The sequence below is a fragment of the Tiliqua scincoides genome, chromosome 2 (genome assembly GCF_035046505.1).
Source record: "Tiliqua scincoides isolate rTilSci1 chromosome 2, rTilSci1.hap2, whole genome shotgun sequence".
NCBI classification, from domain to species: Eukaryota; Metazoa; Chordata; class Lepidosauria; order Squamata; family Scincidae; genus Tiliqua; species Tiliqua scincoides.
The window spans coordinates 116,131,742-116,156,485 of record NC_089822.1 but is presented as its reverse complement, the minus strand read 5'-3'; the positions used below and the strand labels follow the sequence as shown (position 1 = coordinate 116,156,485).

At 47.5% G+C, this 24,744-nt stretch overlaps 1 protein-coding gene across 1 annotated transcript; it reads right to left on the bottom strand.

Moving 5' to 3' along the window:
• Positions 1-1,534: 1,534 nt before the first annotated feature.
• Positions 1,535-23,047, bottom strand: ABCD1 (ATP binding cassette subfamily D member 1). Its single transcript, XM_066614499.1, has 10 exons — positions 21,989-23,047; positions 19,299-19,479; positions 17,892-18,034; positions 15,698-15,866; positions 13,432-13,526; positions 12,337-12,482; positions 10,147-10,292; positions 9,799-9,883; positions 9,095-9,220; positions 1,535-6,302 (listed from the first exon to the last, which is right to left on the bottom strand). Exons 1-10 carry the CDS (start codon positions 22,931-22,933, stop codon positions 6,098-6,100), a joined length of 2,241 nt encoding a protein of 746 aa, XP_066470596.1. The 5' UTR covers positions 22,934-23,047; the 3' UTR covers positions 1,535-6,097.
• Between the last annotated feature and the right edge of the window lie 1,697 nt (positions 23,048-24,744).

The following is a 24,744-nucleotide window of genomic DNA, read 5'->3' as shown; positions in this document are numbered from 1 at the left end:
GGCAATTGGAAAAGGTGCTGCAAAGTAGGCTGGACTGGGTGGGGACCTGGGCTCAGTTGCTAATCTTTTCCTTGAATTTTCAGCTGGTGCTAACACACCCACACCACCACACCAAATAAGTCTTTCTTCCTTTTATGAATGGAGATATATTCTTAAAACATGCAGGGTGTATTCCACCTACTTGCTCATCAAGTAGTCAATCTGTTTCTGTCTGTCATTATCCAGGCTAATGAATGCAAAAGCACCAGGATGGGCTAATAAGCAGTCAGGCGCCGGTTTAATTTCATGCCATTTATGGAATAAATTAAATGACTTAAAATGCTAAATTAAAAAGCCCGTTGGTTCTCAAACTCTCTGGGAGAGTTTGAGAACCAGTAAGTCTTTGCAGGGGCGGGGGGAGGAGGCAGCGGGGGCGGGGGGAAGGCAGTGGCGCAATCCCCAGGATTGTGCCACTCAGGGGGCTGCAGGGGCTTGGGTGCACTTACCCAAGCCTCCTGCAGCCTCCCTGGGGTGCAGGGAGCCTGGCGCGACTGCTGGTAGGGCTCCCCACAGCAGGGAAAGTGGATGCAGAGCAATCGCGCCCTGCCCCCGCTAAAGTGGAAGTGGAACCTCTAGGCTGCCCCCCCCCTTAAGGGGGCAGAGACCAGGACCCTCCGGCTGGGGCATTGCGATGCCCCAGTTTGAATAGCACTGCCTGAGGCCCTGGAGAGTCACTGACAGAAAGAGTGGACAATACTGGATTGAATGGACCAAAGGCCTGTCTTGTAGAAGGCAGCATCAAAACAACCACCACTTCCCTTCAAAAGCAATATGGGCTTCTATGGCCTCCCCATGCCAAGGCCTTTGACAGGTTCATGCCAATTGAGGAGGTGAAGCATCATCAGTCTTCATGGCTTCAGGCTTTTCACCAAGTGCCATCAACAGCCAGTGTCCTCTACAGAGTCCTGTTCACTTTGTACTCCCCCCCCCCCAAGAAGGTCAGAAAGAACCTCTTCTGCCCTGCTGAGAGCACAGTGCAGAGATGGAGACAATCTCTCCTGCCCTAGCTCCTGCATACTCTCACACTGTATGTGAGACGGTGTGTGAGTATACTCAGCCCTCCCCTAGTTTCCCTGCAGTATGCAGAAGTAGGGAGAAGAGGATGGGATTTCAAAGAGAACAGTGTTCTGTTCATGGGCGTATGTGATCCATGATAGCCCAAGGTTTATTTTAGGGTCCAGAGGTAGGAAAAGATTTATCCTACCACTTATTCAGGCTGTTAATGTAGATCTGTGTCAAATGAGGAACCCGTTTCAGCCTCATGTAAATATGGGGGTGGGAGAAAAAAAGGGCTGGATGAATTATGGGGCAAAATGGAGACATGTCATTGCACTCTACTATGTTATGTTCTTCCTCCACCTCTCAACACTTAAAGGGCCCACTGACAGGTCCTACCTGACAGCTCCCCAAATGTTGACCTCCCTGCGCCCATGGCTTGGTGGCTACTGTGTGCAATGCAGCCATAACTGAATTCAGAATCATATCACCAGCAGTCTGAGATCTATAATCTTCTTTTATTATCATCATGTGAATCAACCTGGCTTTTGCCAGTGTAAAAGGCACTCTGAGAACAGGGAAAAGGATGGAGTGGGGCGGCAGTTTTTCACATATAAAACAGCAGAGAAAGACAGTTCCTGTTGCATAGTTTGTAAAATTCTGACATCAGAGCCAGCAGATGGGAGCAGTCTCATTCCACTCCGAGAATCTTAATTTTGACACACACTAAATTTCTATGGCAAACTTTCTAGCTGATCTCCCACCCCCTCGCGCCCTACCCCACCCCACCAAAAGCAACTGGAGTGTTTGCCTGTTTGGTTTTCACCCTAGGACGGGCATACAATGGATGGCAGGCCTAAAAAATTTCCAAAAAAGGAGGGGAGGTTCAGAAGTGGGTTTGCAAAATATCTTACAAAACACAGACACAAACTGCAATTAAATAAGTTAGCAACGTTTACAATAAAAATTAAAGAGAGGAGTAAAACCCTCCCTCCAAATAGATCGGCACCCTAGACCCCCTGCAAAAGTTCCATCTGCTCTCATATCTTTGTAGCATTCTGGAGCTGTTCCAGATAGGGTAGCAGCACAAAGCTTTGACGTGAGCAGAACTGTGGCACAGTTGAGCACGTACTTGCAAACGGCTCAACTCACCTTGTTTGGCTAGAGCAGCTAAACCTGGCAGATGTGATCAGGAATGAAATAAATTGGGCTGAAGCAGCCCAAGTCACCTTGGCTCCTCTGGGCAAGGGCAGCTGATACAAGCTGTTATTCATGCTGAGAGGTGGGAAGTAGAGTTAAAAGCAGTCCTAAGTAATCAGATGCCCTTTTCTAAGGCCTGGAAGAAACATCAGCAAAGAGTATATTATGTTCCCTTTTCTAAACACAGGGATGAGAGAAACATATGGTGGTCTACATATGTAGCAGAATGGGGTATAGTGGAGATGTACCACTCCAAGCAGGGTTGCTAGTCCTCCAGGATGGGCTTGGAGTCTCCAGGAATCGGCAAAGGTGACTACCAAAACCCATTGCAGAGATCTTAATGGGGCCTCCTCAGCATCATAACATTGCAGCATCTTTAAAAAGGAAATCTCCGACTAGGCTTACTTTGTGTTGTGCTTTTTTCTTTCATTGTTTGCAAGGATTTTCTTTTCTTTTGCAAGGGTGGTATTACAAAATGTGCCACCTCTCCCTCCTTGTAATCTGAAACATTACAGCAGAATTTTTCATCTCCTGAGGACTCCTTCTGAATGTGTAGGTTCAACCTAAGTGTGGCAGAGACGCTAGGGTGTGATGGGTGCAACTAGGAACCCATAGAATTTAACCCCCAGAATTAAAATTGGCTGGAAATATGCCCCTGTCTTTCTTAAAACATCCATGGGTTTAACTTGGTGATTGCTCACATGAAGTAAGTGTAGGCCAGTATTTAAATTTTATGGGACCAGAAGGGCTGGGCCCACCCCCTACGTTTTGTGACAGCCACCTCAGCTACTGTTTTCAGCAGAGTAGGACAGCTATTTTCAACCACTGTGCCATAGCACATTGGTGTGCCGAAGGAGTTTAGAGCATAGCAGTTGAAAAATCATTGAAAAACTTTCTAAGGTTCTGTGGCTCTTAAGGAGCTGGTGGAGGAAGAGGGTCAGACAATTCATTACTACAGATAGTTGCCCTAGAAATAGAGCCAAAGAATCCAGAAGAGTTTCCTAAAAGATGGAAGTGACATCACAAGAGATGAAGATCATAGAAATGGTCAGTGTCCCTTGAGATGAAAATCATTAAAAAAACTGCTGCTCTAGGGGCTGGAGGTGATTTGGCTAAAATTGGAGTTAAGGGGTGAGGCACCAAGAGCCTCCCTTCCCTTTCTCCCTATAATTCTAGTACTGGTGTGACAGCAATATGATGAACTGAACTGGCTGTGGCACCCAGCCCCGATTGCCACACTTCACATGACACTCCACATATATGTGTGTGCATATACAGAGTATCACAATAGCTGGGACCAGGACCCCGGTCATCAGCAGAAGTAGCTGAGAAAGGCATGGTTGCCACAGCATGAGAAGAGAGGAAACTTGGATAGGATCAGCAGGCTCACTAAGGTCCATGGCTAAGACTAAGGAGCAGGCCCGCTAAGATGCTTTACACCCTCCAATATGCATCCGCTACTTTAGTTAGTCCTGGTGCAAAACTGCACCTTGTCAAAGACTAGCTGACTGAAATACTCTAAAGTCTCTCTGGCTCCACAAACATTCTAACCTGCTGCAGCCAACGCCACCTCTATAGGAACTGAAGGTGACATGGCCAGTCATCAAAACCTGCATGTGTTTCTTTGCCCTATAATGCGGATTGCCTGCATCTGCTTCTCTTGCGGACCCTTCCAATTCACTGATAGCCAAATACCATTTCAGGACAATGTACCTACCCTTACCTGCCGTACTGGGATTGCAGAAACAGAGGGATTGTCAAGCATTTGACAACAAAGTCAGACCATCAAGCGCCAGGGATGGCAGACTGCAGTAGTGCAGGCCAATGCTAGACATCTCGCTTGAGCTGAAAACAAGGAAATCACACTTTCCTTTTCTCAGAAAAATTGGTGAAGTAGAAGTGGCAGGAATAGGCAGTAGGGAAGGTAAGGAGGAGTAATGCCATGCAAAATCACACATGAGAGAAAAGGGACAGTTGTTTGCAGAACCAGAACCTTTCCCAGGGCATAAGGTAAACACAGTCTTAAAAGCTTGCCACAGGATTTCAAACCCTTTGTGATGGTTGTGTGTTAAATGTGTATGGGCACATATTGCCGATCACTTGCCCAACTCTTATTTCACACCCGAACACAAATTGACAGTGAGCCCCTCTCTTTTCTCTCAAGCCATTTTTAAGTGTAAGGGGGAGAGAGCTCCATTTTTGAGAAGTGTCTGCATGCAGACCAGCACAGGCAAAATAGCTGCAACGGAGAACAACTGTGAATTGCAGAACTTGAAAAGCTAACATGGCTGTCCCTGCTCTGATCACATCACGCAGTGGCAAGAGGCAAAGAGATACATGGTGTCACTGAGTTGCTTCACACCTTCTTATGTGAAGTCAAGCTGTTGAGTTAACCCAATGCAACTAGCTGAGGCTTCCATTTTCTGCATATAAAAATACATCTGTCTACCCTGCTTTCACCAACAGAACTGGGGAAACAACCTAGGGAGTATTCTCCCACTCCCATTTCCAGGAAAATGTGTCCAGCAGGGGAAGGGCCAAACGAAGTCAAGTTTCAGTAAAAAGTGTGGTAAAAAAATATTGCAGAGCGTTCTGCTTTGGCATCTTTTGGTCACCCTCAGTACTAAGGCTTTGGCAAAGGATGCTGACTTCACTGGGAATGCCACCTCAGAGAGATGAAGATAATTCCTCCCAGAGCTGAAGACTTTATCTGGTAACAGAAGCCTAGGGGACAAGGCCTTGGGAAGGACTTTGTATTCTGTGGTCACACAAGGGGCCCTCAAATTAGCCGAGAACAGTGATTGTCAACTCATCTTAACCTTAGGTAACCTCCACATTGGTTTATCCACAGGGGAGCCACTGTGCATTGGCTGCAGGGTGCTTGGGCATTGCAGAGGATTGTGGGATGCATTTTCAGGCACACACTCAGTTTGTGTAGGGTGCCAGGCAGGCCTGTTGGGCTGTGCAATTGCCCCAGTACAGAACACTTCGAATGTGGACTCCAATGCAGCTGTGCATCATAAGGGAAAAGTGGTCAATGTGGACATGGCATCTTTACGACAACGGGACGCTCCATTAATCATCTTCACACTGAGGAACTCATCACTTCATACTACCAGCCTAGAACAATGTGTATTTCTTAAGCTACCACCTCTGCTGTCATTTCATCAAAATGCTTCCCAAAGGACGGGCACACCAGAGTCACCTGGGTTCCAAATGGCCGAGATTTTGGTGTTGTGTGGCACAACCAACTGTTATGGTACAGATATGGCAAAAAGAGACAACAGAGAGCGGCAAGAGCTACATCCTGGCTTTGATTCCTATCAAACATTGTGCAGCTATTTTGTGATGAAAGGCTGCAACTAATCCTTCTGAACCACCCCACCCTGGCTTCTGAGCTGGAGGTGCGGTAGTGGCAGTGACTTCCTGGGAGCTCACTCTCTCCAAAAATATCAGTGGCTATAGAGCCTGGCAGTGGAACAACAACATTCACACACATACCCCAGTGAAGAGCTTTAGCATCCTGGGACAGTCAGGCACTATGTGTACAGCAGATGATCTTCCACTTGGAAGGCCAGACTCCAGAGCTGCTTAGCAGTCAGAGGAAACTCTATCCCTCCCTCCAAACCTAAGCAGAAGCAGGTCAGTGAGTGAGGGCTCCTAAGTGCACATAAATGGGTGCCAGAAATAAGTGATGCCCCAGCAAGGAAAATGCATCTCTTCCTTCATTAGCTGGGGTAGCTAGCCCTCTTGTGCAGCTCCTGAGGCAAGGACATAGCAGCCTAGATTCTTCTTCTGAAGCGCTCCGCTGAGCTGGGACAGGAGGAGGAGGAGGAGGAGGCTGGCCAGGGACATCTGAATCTCAGACCTGTCCCACTGCAGAAGTTGGGTCTTCGGCCAGAATTTGGCAAAGTTCGCTGAGACGTTGCTGCATTTCAGGGACCCCAGCCAGCTGCTGCTCCAGGCGCTGCTTCTCCTCCCGCAGGGAGAGACGGGCTGCGGGGTCGAGTTTCTCAAAACGCCAGCCACCCTCTCCATCAAACTGGAGAAGATGGGTGTGATACTTCCTGAAAACAAAAGGGGAGACCACTGAGAAGCTGTTTGAGGCTATGCTTCACTTTTGGTCTGCAGCCTCCGCCCTCTCTCAAGCTTGGCCTTTCCTGCCACTAGCTCTGCCGCTGCCCTACATTCTGCTGGGCACAGCGGGTGCCCTGTGCGTGGGTGGGGTTGGAATTCCTGTCTGTTCCTCAGGAGGTAACTTTCCACTGAGCTGTCTCTGGGGGAGTCAGGAACAAAGCAACTCTCAGTCTCCAGGGATGAGACCATGATGCCCCCACCCACCCACACGTCTTCCTGCTGGGAATGTGACTCTGTGCTTGGGAGAGCAGCCAGGGATCAGAGGGGGTGACAGAAATGGGGAGAGGTGGTGGAAGGAAGGGAAGGGAAGGTCCTGGAGGCAGTGGTGGGGGGAGGAAGATGGGTGGGCCTGTGGAATGCCTCAGCCAAATAAAGGTTGAGAATGGCTGATCTATACTACAGCAGCCTCTATTGGTCACATAAGAAATTGCAGCTTCTGTCTCCACAGTCACAAAAACAGTGCTGGTGGGGCTACTGCTGTATCCCGTGGGGGATTTTGGCTGTTGGAAGTCTCAGGTAAGTCCCAGCAACTGCTATGGGTCAACTTGGACCTGCGCCAGTTTGACTGCTGGTGCAAGTCAATGCTGACCCGGGAAGACAGATCAGGGCTGGGAAGGGGGTTGGGATTTGGCATGTGCTGCCACAGCAGTCAATCCTGCCCCGCTCCTGGGCCTGATTTGCCCTCCATTCCATCCCCATCATTGCCGCATTCTCCCCTCCTGCCCACCCCTCACCCCATTCAACCCCCCTCCCTGCTTCCCTCCAACCCCCTGCATGGGCTTACCTGCTCTGGTGGGTCTTTGTGGGTCCACCAGCATGTGGGAGACCGCTCTGCCCTCCCTGTCACCAGGCCTGTGGCACACACTGATGGAGGCTGCTTTGTGACTGCCATAAAGCAGCCTCCACCAGCACAACTCCAGGGGGGAGAGGGATAGGATTGGGCTGAAAGAGTCTTGTAGGGCACTTGGCTAGGACACTGGAATTAGGAATGGCAACTTAAATAGAGAGACTATCAGGTGGTGGTGGTTGTGAGAAAATGAGAATTCCTACAGATGGGCCAATGAGTAAAGCAGAGTCACTGGATGAATGAGATACTTGCCCCAGAACTAATGTGGACGGTCTGCCCAGCATATCACAAGGACAAGAACTAGCTACGAAGACTAGTTAAAGCCTGTATTGAATATCCCGCAACTAACTCTCTGCAGATAAATTATGAAAAGTCCAAAATAGTGGTTTTTGGGAACTCATGGAAACCACAGTCTTGGCTTTTCAATGGAAAACGAATACAGCAGGTCAAGGAATTCAAGTACCTTGGCCTTCGGTTTCATTATAAGCATTCCTGGTCCTCCCATCGTTCAATTGCAATTAATTCATCCAAACCAGCTGTCCAAGGCATAACTCATTTTTTTCTTTTCTTGGGGCAACTCATTTGTACCAGCTGCTTTGCAAGCTTTTAATGCCAAAGTCATACCTCAAATTTTATATGGCATCCCTGTATGGATGCCGGCATTAAATAATTGAAAGGGTCCAGTCTACATTCCTTTACAAAATTTTTGGCTTGCCGCATTATGTTCCATATGCAGCACTCTGCCTGGAGTCAGGTCAATATAGATTGGAGCTATACGCATGGTCCAGTTTTTTTAAATACTGGGCCAAAGTCTTTTTCAGGGTGATCGTGATTTGCTGCTAAAGGGGCTGTTGGCCGATCCAATGATAACTCCTTGCCTAGCCCTATTCTATAAAAAAATCCAACAGATGGGACTTGAGGTTGATCTACAAGGGGCTCCCTCTCCTGAGGTTATTATCAGGCTTATGACAACCAGACTACACGACACTGAGAGGCAAGAGATTTTAGGTGCAGCACAAAAAAAATGTTCCCCGCTGAATTTCCAACTTAAAATTACATTTGGTCAACAACCAAAATATCTGTCCCTCCTAATATGCCCCCCAGAGAGGAGGGCTTTCACCCTGGCACGTTGGTGGACTCTCCCTCACTGGAAATATTCAAGCAGAGGCTCAACAAGCACCAGTTGGAGATGCTCTAAAAGGATTTCCTGCTTAAGGCAGGGGGTTGGACTAGATGACCTATTAGGTCCCTTCCAACTCTATGATTCTATGATGCTATGACATGGAGAAGCAGAGAAGTGGCAGCAATTATGTGAACAGGCAGCCCCAGAGGGGTTATGGGTGCCTCTCTCGCTCATCTAGTGCTCAGCCAGCACCTTATTCCTCCTCCAATTCCCAAGGCTCTGCAGGGAAGGGAAAAGGAGTGGCAGCCCACTGGAGCTCCCAACTGGTTTCATCAGGCATACAGAAACCACTTCTTAGTGATGGAGTTATAGCTGGGTATCCAATGAGGCCAGGAATTCAGTCAGCCTTCAATTCTTGCAGAACAGGGAACTGGAGAGGGAAAAATTGCAGAGCAAGACTGCATCCAAAGTTGCAACCTCATTGCTACTAGTTCTGGTCTTGTGTCATTGTAGATGACATGGACCCTGAGAACAGCTGATGCTGCAGAATTGCTGAAGCTAAACAAGTCAGGGTCTGATCAGTAATCTGGATGACAGGCCATTCGGGGTCCAATGGAAACATAACACATGAAAAAGAGATAATTGAGTGAAGAACTGCAGACAGGGAAAGAAGGGTCCAAAGCGTTAACACATGTGACTGGTGAGAAGTATAACATATCACATCAAAGTCTGTAAGGGGACAGAGGACATACCATAGTGAAGGCCGATGGGTGATGGAGAGCAACGCTATCCCAGCATCCTTTGCTGCCTGGAAGATTTTGCCTTCAACATCAATGCTAACAGCACTGGTACATTCATCCAGGAGACCATACTTTGGCCTAGGGAGATGAGCAAAGGTCCAAGTGAAAAAGCTAGCTGGGTGTTAGTCATCATATGCTATATGCTCAGTGTGGAATGTCCAGTGTGCTGCGGAGCAACAGTGGGAAAGGGCTATTTGCTTTCATCTCCTGCTCACAGGCTTCTCAGAGACATCTGGTTGGCAATGGCCATGGTAGGAATAAGGATGCTGGACATGATAGACCTCTGGTCTGGTCCAGCAGAGCCTTCTTATGTTCTATATGACCAAGCCAGTCTGCCCATCTCCCAATCCTGTGTATCACCCTGTCTGTTTCCCTCCCCCACTCTTGACCCACGCTGCGCCTATTCCACCAATCAGTTGTGATCCTGACACTTTCTCTCCACCCACATCTTCTGGGGTTCCCCCTGCTGAAACATCCTCCTGACTTCTTCCTGGATCCAATGATGGTTTCAATGTCTTTCTTCCAGGAGACAGATGTGAGACACCACCCCCAGAAAACCCCTGTAGAGACAATGTAATTTAAGGCAGTAGGTGGGAGATACAAGAGGAAACAAGATGAAGTGATGTGTGACCATTATTGCACTTCCAGGTACTAACTTGTGATAGAACATCCGGGCCATTCCCATTCGCTGCTTCTCACCACCAGAGAGCACATCCTTCCAGTCACTGACAGCTTCCCAGCCTGGCAGCATCCATGGCAGGAAACATAAGAGCCTTCATTGGTTATTCAGTTTGGATGATATGTCTGGCCCTCCCCATGTTTCCCGTTTGCCTGTTCACTTCCTGTCTCATATAACCAGAGCCAAGGCAAGCAAAATTATTATTTCCCTCTCCTCCTTTACGTCACGAATTTAAGGCTTCTAAAGGCATGCAAAAAGAGCTTGCTTCCCCTCCTCCCCTTTACTGATGCTGCCTTCATTTCCCATCTCTACCAGTTGTGCCCACCTCCTTCACGCTGTACAATGTAATTGAGGTTAACAATGTCCAGGATCCGCTCCAAGTCAGCATCTGTCTGTCCTTTCGATGCCATATCCTCTGCTGTGTCTGGGTAGATCACCTGGTCTCGCAGAGTTCCCACAGACATGTATGGCCTGCAGTGAGACATCAGGCAAGCAGGCAATTAATGTGACAGGAATTTCTACAGTAATTTAGAGCACTGGTTTCCAAACTGTGGGTCGGGACCCACCAGTGGATCGTGACCTGTTTTTTGGTGGGTCGCGAAACTGTCAGACTGGTAGCCGACAAAGGAAATGTATTAAACTCTATGGAAACCAAAATGGTGTAACATGTTGGAGATGTTCTAAGAGGATTTCCTGCCTAAGGCAGGGGGTTGGACTAGATGACCTATTACACCCTTTCCATGATTCTATGTTGTTCTTTCATTTTTCTTTTTTTTTTCTTGTGTCTTTTTTTCCCTTTTTCTTTATTATTATTATAAATAAATGAAATTTTTTTTGGGGGGGGGGGAAGAAACCAAAACAGAGTAGCATATGTGTGTTTAGTCATGCCTCAGTGCACTTTGAAGGGCAGGCTGAGGGGAGCACAATACTGCCAGAATGGTCCAGATTCAATGAATGCAGGCCCCAAAAAGCTCTTGAGAAGGAAGTCTCCCTCTCCAAGCTGACAAGGAAAATGTTTTGAGCCCTATGGAAACTGAGCCACGTGTGCATGTTTACTCACAAGCAGGCAGATGTGAAGGAGAACACAAGGCCACCAGAATGGTCCTGATCCAATAACTGTGGAGTTCAACAAATGCTCCAGAAAGTCGTCCCCCCCCCATAGTAAGAAGGATAAAAATAGAGGCTTGAGAGGCTACTAAAGTGAAAATTTTTTTTAGTCTTGTAAACCTAGGTGGGTCCCAATACAGTGTCATTTTAAAAAGTGGGCCCAAGTGCTAAAGTTTGGGAACCACTAATTTAGAGGATCCAACAATTTTGGATGACCAATGATGACATTCCAATGAACAATGATGACTTTCACAGTCATCTCAGGAATGCTTTCAACTGACCTCTAGAGTAGGTCAGTATTGTTATTGTGTCATTTTAGTACAGTATATTTCATTTTAAAAGGGAGAATACATATATACACAGACTACACAAAGACTTAACATCTTTTCTGTGACTCTGAACACAAAGAGTCACATCCAAGACAATTATAACAGCCATTATCCCCAAACAATCTGTAATAGTGCTTCCCAAACTCCTAGAAGGGAGTTCAGAGCACTGTAAGTGTGTGTAGGGGAGGGGGGAAGGCAGTGACACGACCCCCAGAATTGCACTGCAGCCAGGGATGGGAAGGGTCTTTTTTACTTACCTGCAGCCAGCGCTGCAGTCCTGGGGGCCCTGGGCCTTCGGCAAGGCTCCCCGTGCTTGCATAAGTCTAAAAAAGAAAACAGAAAAGGGGCAGTTCCAGTTTCTTTGAGAAAACCAGAAGTGCCTTTTTCTTTTTCCTTTTTTTTTAGACTTTTGCAGGCATGGGGAGCCTTGCTGAAGGCCCAGGCCCCCCAGGACTGCAGCGCTGGCTACAGGTAAGTAAAAAACTCACCTCCCATCCCTGGCAGCAGCATGATCCTGGGGATTATGTTGCTGCCTTCCCTCCCCCTTAAAGGAACAGATGCCTTCCCATCCCTTAAAGGAACAGAGACAAGTGCTTCCCTGACTGACGGGTCATAACCCACCAGTTTGGGAACCACTGATCTATAACAATACAAAAAAAGACTACGACTGGATATTATTTGGATATTCGCTACTCTCATAATCAGTAACCAGGCTAGTATTAGTACTGTAGATGCATGGGGTGGAAGCTGAGAGGATAGGAGTTTGTCGATGGTCAGCTAGAAGTGAATTTATGGCAGAGGTGCCAGTCACTTCAGGGGCTTTTGGCTTCCTAGCTCGGTCTCTTAGCTATTATGCTGTGCCAGCTCTCTTGCTCTCACAGAAACAGATGAAAACCTGGATGAGAGGAAGAATGCAAGCATCTGAATACCCACAGGCTTCCTGATGCTGACCCACTGCCCACACAGCACAGGGGACAGATTCCAAGTGTCCCGGCCACGAGACTTCTCCTTGTGCTCTGTTGGACCAGATGCCTTTCCCTTCCCTAAAAATATTGTTGGCCTTCCTTGGCCCACTGTACCTCTGGGGAATGTAGAACATACGATGGGGTGGTGGCTTGTAGAGGACACCTTCGTACGTTGGCCAGAGCCCTCCCAGGATCCGGAACAGCGAGCTTTTCCCACAGCCATTAGGGCCGGTGATAAGAAGGTGCATGCCCTCATCCACCTGCAAGAGGGCAGCAGAGAGCAACACAAATAATCCCCTTGATATTATCATGACAGTCCCAGCCCCCCCTCCACACACAAATGCCAGAGAACATGTGATAGCAGTTTGTATCCATGACCTGCCAGGCTCTCAGGCAATTCGCCAGCTGACTTTACCCCTTCAACACCTCTGAGCCACGTCAGCTCAAAGTAACTCTTTGTACCCATCTGTGTATTGCTGTTGGATGTCCAACTTTTTGTGCACTTTTGCAAAAAGATATTGGCCAGGAGGCAGCAATCAAAGTCAGCCTCCTGCCCCTCCTACCTGACCTGACCTTGCAATGTGCCAAGTCAGCACTGTTAGGGACTATTGATTCCATTCCCCACCCTCAATCCAGATTGGCTGCTCTATCTTTCCTGTTATCTGAATGCCAGCCTACAAAATGCTTACAACCCCAGTTCTGCACTTTCCCTGCCTCTACCTCCCCAGTGAAGGTGAAAAAGGACCCACCAGAGCTTGGCATTGGGAGCGCTTTTTCACTAGGATGTAGTGAAGTCATAACAGAAAACAAAGCATGCATAAAGTGCACAGAACCCTTGACCAGCTGACCAGAAAAAAAACAAAAACACAAACAAGACCTAGCCTGCTCCTATGTCTTGAATAGCACAGAACTGCAGAAAGATACAAGGAAAACTTTCTGTGGCATGGAAATGAGCAGCAATACCTGCTAACTCATGAATCATATCACTGTTAAAAGCAGAGCTACAGAAGCCTGCTCAAAGGCTGGCAACTGTCCTTGCTAACTTGTCCCCCTTATTTCTGCAGTTATGCCAAAGTACTTCCAGGTTAGAGGGCATGAATTCCAGGTACTTTGGGACCTTACATGTTTTGTCTTGACAATTTAAGCACTTCTGCTATCCCAGCAAAGGGCTCCCTGCTGTCCATCTCTCCCCCTGTCTTGACTGCTTACCCGGATATTAAGGCAGGTGACCACTACGTCCCCAGTGGGTGTGATGATAGGAATGTTTTCACAGATAATTCCATTATCAACATCAATCACACGACCTGTGAACAGAAGGGGATGGGGTTAGGGGCCTAGAGGAAGAGACTGGACATTACATTTATGATGAATGACAGTGCTCCAATCCTTGGAAGGGGGCATCCACACTCAGCTAGAAGGTGACAGCTTCCCCTCTAATAAAACTTCTTTCTCTCAAAGGCTCACTTCACGCATCATGCCAAACCATGGTTGAAGAAGCATACCTATCTATCCCTCTTTACCCCAGCATGGCATCCTTTCCAGTGGCTGTTGCTGGTGTCTCTTCTGTGAGTCCTTTGAAGACAGGGAACCATTTACTGATTTATTTTGCTATGTAACTGCTTTGTGAACTATTCTTGTTGAAAAGCATTATATAAATATTCTCAACAACAACTATGGCTTGGCAAGATGAGCTAAATTGACAACAATGGTTTGCAACGGACCAGCAAAGCCAAATCAGAAATGATGCTTTGGAGCAGCATCTGAACTGACAAACCATAGTTAGGTACACTCATGAGTGCACTGATGAAAAACAAAAGCAGACCAGCATAAAAAGTATTGCAAATATACAGGAAGGCCAGAGCCACAAAGTATACGGCAGGGAGCTGGGAAAGAATGTATCGCATCACTCTGGAGCTGAGATTTGTATCTCTCTCAAACATCACTTACCTTGGTCTTTAGAATGACAAACAGGAAGATGCAGGTTTGTTCCAGGTCCCATATCAAGGACACTAAATGTATGGGGACTGGCCGCAGTGTCTCAATAGGACTAGCAGAAGAAATGCAATCTGTATATAATTTTTGGCATGCTTTCCTTTCAAAAATTAGTTCACATGAGCCAAGGCTGAGACATAACATGACACATAAAACAGGTTCTGGGACTGTGCTCTGGCCAACAGACAGAAGTCTGCTCCAGCTGAGGTTGGCTGGGCCAGGCTGGATGAGGGGACAGAAATGAGGGCTTCCACACCATAAGGCAGAGTAGGAGGTGCAATTTTAGGAAGCCAAGTTTGTCATGCAGGGGCAAGAAAGATGGCACCTGCAATGTTCCTCTTTCTACATAACCATTACAGGTACAGGACACCCAACCCCAGGTCTCTGTGGTTACCCTATCTGATCCCTAGGGCGAATTCTGCCAAGGACGGTCCCAAGCCCGGTTGCAAGAGGAGGAGGGTTGCCGTGGTGACTAGAACTGGGGAAACCAGGCAAGAAACCACATGGAATCTGGGGCAGCTGATGCACCAGCACAGGGGATCCAGGGTGCTGGTGAGAAATGGACTACTTGCCAAAAAATAAAACTCATGACACTGAAACTGGAAATTCACATCACAGCATGGAATGTGCAACCTGGACACCATGTCAGACAAAAGGAAATCATTGCCATGGAACTGCTGAAATGCAAAATCTCAATCATGACAGTATCTGTCATTGGATCTGGGACACTGACCATCTACCCACCAATGATCAATGAAACAATGGTAATATATTCCTGTGGCGATAAACAAGCAACTGGCATCGGCTTTATTGTGGACAAATGGGCTGCTAGAATTGTAATTGCTTTCCAACCGATATCAGACCATCTGGCAGTCCTCACCATTAATAGTACAGTCAAGACCCATATCCTGTCCATCTATGTCCCAACTGAGACCAGCCCAGATACAGCCAAGGACGACTTCAATAGCCAGCTTCAAGACACACTGCATAGGCTCCTGCAGACTGAATTGATCATTTTGGCGAGAGATTTTAATGCCCACACTGATGCAGACATATCTGGATGGGAAGAAACACTGGACAGATATGGTCATGGTGAGATCAATGCGCCTGCTGTCCTTTGCGCCTGCTATCCTTTGCTGCATCAAACAACCTGATAGTAGGTAACAGCACTTCCAGCACCCTTGCAAACTGTATGTGGCACAATCCATGTATTACACTGTCACAGGATTCCTACAATATAACTCTATGCATGTTTACTCAGAAGAAAATTTCAGTGGGTTTAATGGTACTTACTCCCACATAAGCAGGCACACATGAATGCAGCCTTGGCTTGAACCTTGCAGGTGCTAGCATCTGACACACTCACAGGAAAATGATCCAGAAGGGTACAGCAGTCAGCAAGGAAGCAGCAGAGGACAACTATGCCTGCATCAACTGTGTAGGTTTTCTAGAGTGGTCCTTTAATCCAAACAAAATGCCTTACCCTGTATCTTTAGTGGTCCCTCTATACGCACACCACGCCTCATCACTGTCCCAGCTCGAGTCTGCCCCTCCTCAAGCTCCCCAGAACGCCGGAAGTTGCAGTGCTTCACATCTTCAAATACCTGGAACATCTCATACACACGAGCAGTATATCCTGCCAGCTCAGTCACCTGAATTAGGAAGAAGCAATCAAAATATCAGTGTTGAAAGAGAAACCCAGAGGTAATTAGTGTAGCCCTGGACTGTGGATACTTTGTGTTACTTTCACACAGGTGGATCTTTGCATGAAGTCTGCACAGAATTGGTCACTCAGCACAGATTCTGGAGACAGTCCAGTTACATTTTCTTTAGATGCAGAAGACAAGATTCTAGCCCACATGCTACTGAAGATGGAACTGGAAGCACACAGGTCAGTATTTGCAAAAAAGCTCCAATGTTAATGGGATGATGCCTTTGTGAGGGCCACCTCTCATAGCCTCTAGTCAAGATTCATACTATCAGCTAACACTATCCCATACCTTATCTACCATATTGTTTGTCCCCAAAACAACAAAATTCCAAAAGCTGCAAAGATGCTAGGAGTCCTGGAATGGAAATGGGATGACTGGTAGCTTTCTGATTCTATAGATCTGTGTGAAGGGAGCAGGAGAAGTTTCCCTGATATAGCTATTAGGGAATCTTATACTACTGTATTGGGACAGGTCTGTTCTTTCCTTAGGACAGTGGTATTCAAACTGGGGCGTCGCAACACCCCAGCCTGAGGGTCTTGGTCTCTTTCCCCTTAAGGGGCGGGGGCAGCCAGGAGGCAGGGAGGAGGTAGCAGTGCGATTCCCAGGATTGCACCACTCGGGGGGCTGCAGGGGCTTGGGTACACTTGCCCAAGCCTCCTGCAGCCTCCCAGGGGTGTGGGGAGCCCTGCGTAACCTTCTGCAGGGCTCCCCAGGTCGGGGAAAGTGAGAGTGGGGCAATCGCGCCTCGCCTCCACTAAACTGAAAGCGAGCGCGATCACTCCACTTTCCTTTCTGACGGGGCTGCAGGGACTGGGGTGCACCCTGCAGTCTCTGCAGCAGCCGTCCCTGGGTGCGGGGAGCCGTGTGCAAGTGCCTGCAGGGCTCCCCAGGTCAGGGAAAGAGAGAGTGGAGAGACTGCCTCCAGTTTTGCGGAGGCGGAGCGCAATCTCTCCACTCTCACTTTCCCTGACCTGGGGAGCCCTGCAGGCGCTTGTGCACGGCTCCCTGCACCTAGGGATGGCTGCTGCAGGTTGCACCCCAGTCCCTGCAGCCCCGAGTGACGCAATCCTGGGGATCGCATCGCTGCCTTCACCCTGCCCCTGCTGCCTCCCCTCCCGCCCCCGCAAAGACTTACTGCAGGTTTCAAACTCCCTGAGAGTTTGAAAACTGCTGCCTTAGGATGTCACTATATTTAACATGTTTAGTCCGCTTCAGCCCAATAGCAATAAAACTGGAAAACTCTAGACAGGTAATGTTATAAAGAGGCTAGGGCTCCCTAACCAGGAATTCTTGTCCATGAAACTACAATCCCTAAAGTTCTGTGATGAAACCTTAACAAGGCAATTTCAAACCAGGTTAGAATTAGTAACCCTGTATGCCATAGGGTACAGAACAGTATGTGTATATGTCATTATAGGCAAGAAAATAAGCCAGAGCCTGGGTGTGTTTGCTCAGAATTTTCCCATGGAACAAGGAAACGTGTGTAGGATGGCAGTCTCAGGTATGTTTGCTTCAAGTGTTTTAGCTATTACAGATTTGAAAAAGTCAAATAAACCCTGTTTCTCCTGCTTGTGGGCTTCCCAGAGGCAACTGTGGGCTTCCCAGAGGCAACTGGTAAGCCACTGTGAAAAACTTGATGCTGAGCTAGATGGGTCTTTGGCCTGATTCATCAGGGCTCTTCTCATGTCCTTATGTAATTTCTAGACATGAGAGAGTAGTATCAGGCCAAAGTTCATTTATGTGGGTGGTAGAAATTAGGATTGCATAAGGAGGCAGAATATAGGGCATTGCAATCCAAATGGCAGCTGATGCCAGAAGGTTTTCTTCCCAGAACTTTGGAGGACATGACTTGCTTGGGTGTGTGACTATGACAATGTGCCACAGTTTTGTGTTAGATCAGTGATGACATGGCTTACAGCTCCATTTTCCATCCAAGCCACCCAAAGCATCCTGCGGCATCCACACCTCTTTGTAGGAGGAGAAGACTCTCTCGGTAGCATCAGCTGCAGCTGTCAACAAATTGCGGGCGGTGGTGAAAGCTTCTGTCCTCATGCTCACCAGCTCATCTTCTCCCATTTCCAGTACTGCTTGCTTTACCTCTTCTGTATCTAGTGTAGAACAATATGGGAGGAAGTGAGGTGAAGGGTGCAGTTAGCAGGAACTCCAAGCACAAACTCCCCATGTGCAGTTTCCTTGCTGACGAATGGAAGCCTGTCTGGTTGATTTGGGGACCTTTTAAAATGCTACTATAAGAATGCTCTTGTGATGGTGTGGCACAATTCACTCTGTGCCCCTTTTGACAATCTTGACCCCTCCTCCACTCCAATCACTTTCTGAAAACTCTGGTACTTGCTGCCATAGTCATTTCCATGCCCAGGACAGTCTTCCAGTTCTGCCTGCACACCCGTATGAGAGCAAATGCATGTGCAGGAGTTGGCATTAGGGTGAGTTAGAAAAGAGTGTGGATATTTAAAGGAAGAACTAGCCATTTGGTGGGAATCTGGGAAACAATTTTAAAATAGGGGGAGCATGTTAGACAAAGTGGAGAAACAGCAGGCAGATGGGGGACTCTTCCCTTCCCCCACTGTTTTCACCCTCCAATCCTCATCCCATCTGCTTTCCTCTCAACTGAAGTAAGACATGCATTTGTTGTATTCTGGAGGAAAGCCACAGTGGTAAGCGGGTTACAATGAAAAAGAGCGGGCAGAGAAAGGGTTAAGTACCCTTCAACAAACCCATTCTTTCAATTGTCACCTTCCTCCCATGCTTTTCAGCTGTTTGACAAAGACCTGGGTTTGAACTCAGCAAGCACCAAGTTTGATCCTAAGCATATTGTTGCTGAAATCCCAAGTACCTACTGTTTAGCCAGACTGCTCCTGCTCAAAGGTTTTGTGCAAGAAACCTGCTGGTTGCTATTAAGTTAGGTCATGCTGGTCATTTTTCTTACCCCTACTAGTAGTGTCCAATGGCTGAATGTGCTGAACTGTGTGGGCACAGGCCCAACAAAAAGCTATAACTGTGCCACTTTGCCAGGCCTGCTGCACTGGGTAAAGATCAACACAGATATGGACCTACCCTACTTGTGTTTTTAAGAGAAGTGCTGAAACTGAAGAGGAGCTTGCAGGTTTAAGCAGGCCTTTTCAAAACACAGGAAAGTGCACCGCTAGGTTGACCTTAAGCCTCTGAGCAACCTGATATCTGGCTTTTCTTCAGTCATCATGCAAATATGCATAATCATTCTATACAAGAAAACACTACATAATTTTAATGTTCTTTTAATAACTGCCAATATCCTTTTGCAACCCTGACAAGTTGTGCTCAGGGCAGGTGTTCCTACTGCTCCACCATACTAACAGTATTGTCTTTACTCACCTGTCTTTGAGTAGCCAGTGGCAGTGATGATTGGCACAGCCACCATGACCAGCCCGGCAGCACTCCACACATACTTCATGAGGAACTGCTCCAGCATGACATACCAGAGTCTTTCAAGGAGCAGCACATTGATCTGAGAAGCCAGCTCATGATAACAGTGCCTTAGAAGGGACAGCTCCACCTAAAGGAGGCACCAAAAGGAGACATTATGGCCACTTTGAATGCCCACTAAGGGAGGGGGGGAGATAGATAGAGAGATAGATAAAGTGGAAAAGTGGAATCAGGGCTACAGCTGCTAGGTTGACAGTTTAGCTCCAATTCCCAAGAAGCAGGTGCACTGTTTCTTCCTTATTCGTCCTCATAATTAAAATGCATTTGACATGCCAGTCCATCAACGCCTGGGTCAGCCAGAAAGGATTTTATCATGCTGGACAAAAAATTGATAATCACTGGCAATAGGGAAGGAAAGATGCCTTGGAACCCAGAAATATCATCACTTTGGGGGGCCACCAGCTGTGTACATGTGATAGGAGATTCCACAGTTCTAGAAGAGCCACTTTTGTTTTTCTCTTACAGAGGCTGCCTTTAACAGTACACTCTCATGAGAGTTTTCTCATCACCAGGGCTAGAAAAGCTTCACCTGCTTAATTTCTAAACACTAGTTTGCACAGGAACAAGACCTAACAAAAAAAATGGGGACAACCTTAATCAAACCATGTTGTCCACAGCTACAGAAGGAACTAAGAGGTGATGTGTCACACATATACATCCATCACTTGAGGGCTAGAGAATCATGTGAATAAATCCTCTTGGGTTTCTAACATCACAGACAGAACGCTCAGATCACCTCAAATACAAAGCCCATTTTGCAACATTTCAACCAGACCCAACCCAGTGTCTTGAAACAGCAGCTTGGGTTGGCAGATATTAGCAGGTGGCACCGCTGTTCTTCTTGCTGTGCAAAGCTACACCTGCTTACTTTTGTCCCAACAAGCTACTATTCAAAGCACAGGAGTAGAGTCTAACCCCTAAATAGTGTCAGCAAGTTCACACATTCTGCTGCAAGTTATGACTATGATGTTAACTGAATATGTGAGCTGGCTCTGAGCTTGTTGTTCTCACAATTGAAAAGGGAAAAATTCAAGTGTAAAAAATGTCCAGATAAAAATTAAGGGGCAGAAGAGGAATCTCTAGAGTTCCGCTGTTCTAAGAGATTCTACTCCTTTCCCAAAAATTGAGAATAGATGCCAGGCATATCAGCACCATCTTCCCTCGGTATATTGGCACCATCACCAAGGACACATCTAAAAGGAAATGTCTTCCACTTCCTGTTGTGGCCAAAGAAAAAGATTACAGAGACACACAGTCCTGAAATGTCAGTAACAAATAGAAACGACTATATTTGAAGGGTTGCAGTCTGCAAAGCAGTCCTCGAGGGATGCTCTGTCTGATCCTGCCTCTCAAAATGGTGGCTTTCGCATGGGGATATGAGCTAGGGCAGTACTCTTTTCTCTTTTTTTCTTTTCCCTTCTATCTACTGAGCAAAACTGATGGGAGACTACCTTAAGTGGAAGATCCACAGGTGGGTGGACTTGGGAGCTGATGCAAGTCACAAATGTACTTGATACCATTAAGAAAACCCTAACATTCAGATGTACCTTAAGTATCACAACAAGGTGACAAATTCAGGCTGCAATCCTATCCACACATTCCTGTGAGTAAGCCCCACGGAACAAAATAGGACTTACTTCTGAGTAGACCTGGTTAGGATTGTGCCTTCAGACTCCAGGTACACAGGAAACATCATGACTGATACTGATCATGCAATTCTGTTTAGCTCTTTTTAAAAAAGCAGTTGTTGCACTGTAGACTTGTTCTTTGAGTTGTATGTTCTCTAAGAAAAGGCTGAGAACAAAGGCTGAAACCATTAGCCTGTGTTTGTGTGTGTCGTAAAATTACCCTTAATTCTGGCAAGATGTCAGAAGACAGTTTCTGGCCTTGGAATGTTTCTGACAATGGGTGGGGGACCAACAAAAGTGTGGGGGACCAAAGTGTCTAAGTGACACAAATGGTTGTCAATATCAGACACCCTCCCCCAATACTCATACTTCCATTATAACAATCTTCCTCCCCAATCCCTTAGAAATAGGAAGAGAAAGAATTCCAACATCCTGATTTCATGCTCACATCTGTTTTTGGAACCCGCTGCCTTTCCCAAGCTGGGGAATCAGAGTGCAGAGGAATCTCAAGTACCAGGCCAGTGCCAAATTTGGAAGGTCCTGGGGCTGTTTTGATGGTTCAGGAAAGAGTCAGGCATGAGCAACAGAAACCAAGATGGAAGCGGTGGCGGTTTATGGACAGGGACAGATCCTGAGGTGGATAATGCTCCAGGGAGAAGACTATAAAGAAAGGGAAGTAAACAAGGGTGCTGGTTTCAGCAGCCCTGGCATTTTGCCCTTTCAAAAGCAGACTTCACTTTCATCTGAGGCACTGCTTAACAGTCAGCTGCTTGCATTTCCTATTTACAGTGGAGGAGACAGTGGCAAAACAAAAACCCCTTATTCCCCCATTTTACTCCACTAGATTCCCTACCCAGATGTCCAGGAGTCCTGATTCCCATCAGTCCTCCTTCTGTTAGCTACACTAACTTTTTTCTTGGAGAACCTTGGCATCCTACCCATCCACTTTACCTTGTGCCCAGCATAGAAGGCAATCTCTTCAGAGTTGGCCACCACTCGGGAATGCATGTAGCGCAGCTCTCCTTTCCGACGTGCCTCTTCAGCCACCAGCTGGCCAAACTTTGGCGAACAGGCCCGCAGCACTTTGGCAGTGACGCAGACCACCAGACCAGCAATAATTGAAGGCCAGGCTGTGCCAGCTCCCTTCGATCTGGCCGAACTGAGCAGAGTGTAAGAGGTCACAATGAGATCAAGCACTGGCTTGGTCAGGTTTGAGTAGAGGTGGGCCACAGAGTTAGCAAAGGCCACCAGGTCTTCTGTGAGAGATTGATCTGGATTGCGCAGGCGTCCATCCATGTTGCTGACCCGATAGTAAGTCTGGCCTTCAAAGTAGAGATGATAGCTATGCTCCACTAAGCGTCCACGGAAGGCTAGGCTCAGCTGTCCCTCCAGGTACCGAATGGCACTGTTGACAAAGGTGGCTGGGAGGGCAATGAGAAGCCACTGAAGAAGCTGCCATGTAAAATCATTGGGGTTCTTGCGAACAATGCAGCGGGCCAAACGTCCATCCAGCTGGGCCACATAGACTGAGAGGAAAGTACGGCTGGCTAGGGCAGCTGAGTGCAAGGCCAGGAGTCCTGTTTCCCGGCACAGCAGCCCAGGGAAGAGCAGCCGCAAGAGACGCAGCAGGCGAAGGAAGAAGACCCTGTTCACTCCTGGTGGTGGTGCTGATGCTGTCACTTCATCCAGTGATCCCAATTTGCCCAGTGCTTCATCAGGACTGGGAGTTCCTGTGGGATGAGGGTTCACACGGAGGTCAGAGGTCACCCACTGCCGCCGCAAGATGGGGTACAATTTCTTGGCTCCATATGCCGCCAACAGCAGAGCCACTGCCGCTCTTTTTGCGGTGACTCCTTGGGCCAGCCGGGCCGCCACTTTTGCTGTGGCAACTGGCATGATGACTCCAGGACAGGGGCCTTGCCCTTTCTCCTAGCTTCCCGCTTTGCCCTCCCTTCTCCAGCTCGAAAGCAGTGCTCTCTGCTCAGCGCTGGCCGGTCGGATTTGTCAGCCTGAGTCCTCTCTCCTCCCTCAAGGGCCCGCCCTCAAAGTGATTAGACGGGAGGGAACAGAAGGAAGGCCTTCCCTCGGATCATAGAGAAAGCCCAGGGCGGCATAGAGAGGACGGAGCGGAAGCTAGGCCAAGGCTCCCTGAGTCGGCCACTAGGTGGCACGGAGAGCCTCGAGAAGAGAAAAGGTTGGGGCAGAGCCCACCATGTGAGATCTGTGTTTGCAGTGCAGTCGGCAAGCCTGTTCAGCCCAACCTGACATTTGCGACTCGCTCACTAAGATGGCTTTTGTCGCACATTATACATTTTGCTTTTGAACTGATACATCCATAACTAAAAGTGCAGGACGAGGCTTCCCAAAATAACCGGCTTACTCGCCTTTTAATAACCAGTTGCTGACTAAAAGAATTACATGCGATGACAGTATTTTCAAGAGCTTGTCAACAATGATTAACTCAGTAGCTCTCAAACCTTTGCGCACCAGGACCCACTTTTCAGAATGGCAATCTGCTGGGACCCACTAGAAGTGATGTCATGGCCAGAAGTGGTGCCACCAAGCAGGAACATTTCCTAACACCCCCCCATACAACAAAATCAGATTAAATTAGGTAAATAAATTAAAAGTTTACAATAAGTATTAAGTTTAAAATCTTTATTTAAAATAGATAATAACCCTCCCAAGCAGTTGCTGATCTGTTTAAGCCAGTGTTTCTCAAACTGTGCATCAGGCCTCACTAGGTGGGTCGCAAGCCCATTTCAGGTGGGTCCTCATTCATTTCAATATTTTATTTTTAATATATCAGACTTGATGCTGCCATGGTATGTGACTGCATTTGGGGAAAAGTACAAACCTATGTTTTTAACAAGCTACTACGCATATTATTTTAACAATGTTAGTAAATGGAACATACTCGTGGGTAAGTGCGGGTAGGATTGCAGCCTAGGATTGTTAAAAATTTTCCTGCTTGATGATGGCACTTTTGGTCATGACGTCACTTCCAGTAAGTCCTGGCAGATTCTCATTATAAAAAGTAGGTCCTGGTGCTAAATGTGTGAGAACCACTGGTTTAAACTTGTTGTTGGCATCCTTCAGTCTCGGAAGACTATGGTGTCACGCTCTGAATGGTGGTTCTGGAACAGAGTGTCCTCTCCAGTGTGCAAAGCCTGGGTAAAGTAGATATGGAGGATAGGCTGTTACCCATGCAGCAAATCCCCCCTCTCCACGTCGCTGAAATGGTCCAATGGAAAGGCAGAGGCCAATACGCTTGGTTCCAGCGGCGTCGCAGGAGTTGCCAGAACGTAACTGTGTTCAGCCATGAACTGCCTCAGGGTTTAAACTTGTTGTTGGCATCCTTCAGTCTCGGAAGACTATGGTGTCACGCTCTGAATGGTGGTTCTGGAACAGAGTGTCCTCTCCAGTGTGCAAAGCCTGGGTAAAGTAGGTATGGAGGATAGGCTGTTACCCATGCAGCAAATCCCCCCTCTCCACGTCGCTGAAATGGTCCAATGGAAAGGCAGAGGCCAATACGCTTGGTTCCAGCGGCGTCGCAGGAGTTGCCAGAACGTAACTGTGTTCAGCCATGAACTGCCTCAGGGTTTAAACTTGTTGTTGGCATCCTTCAGTCTCGGAAGACTATGGTGTCATGCTCTGAATGGTGGTTCTGGAACAGAGTGTCCTCTCCAGTGTGCAAAGCCTGGGTA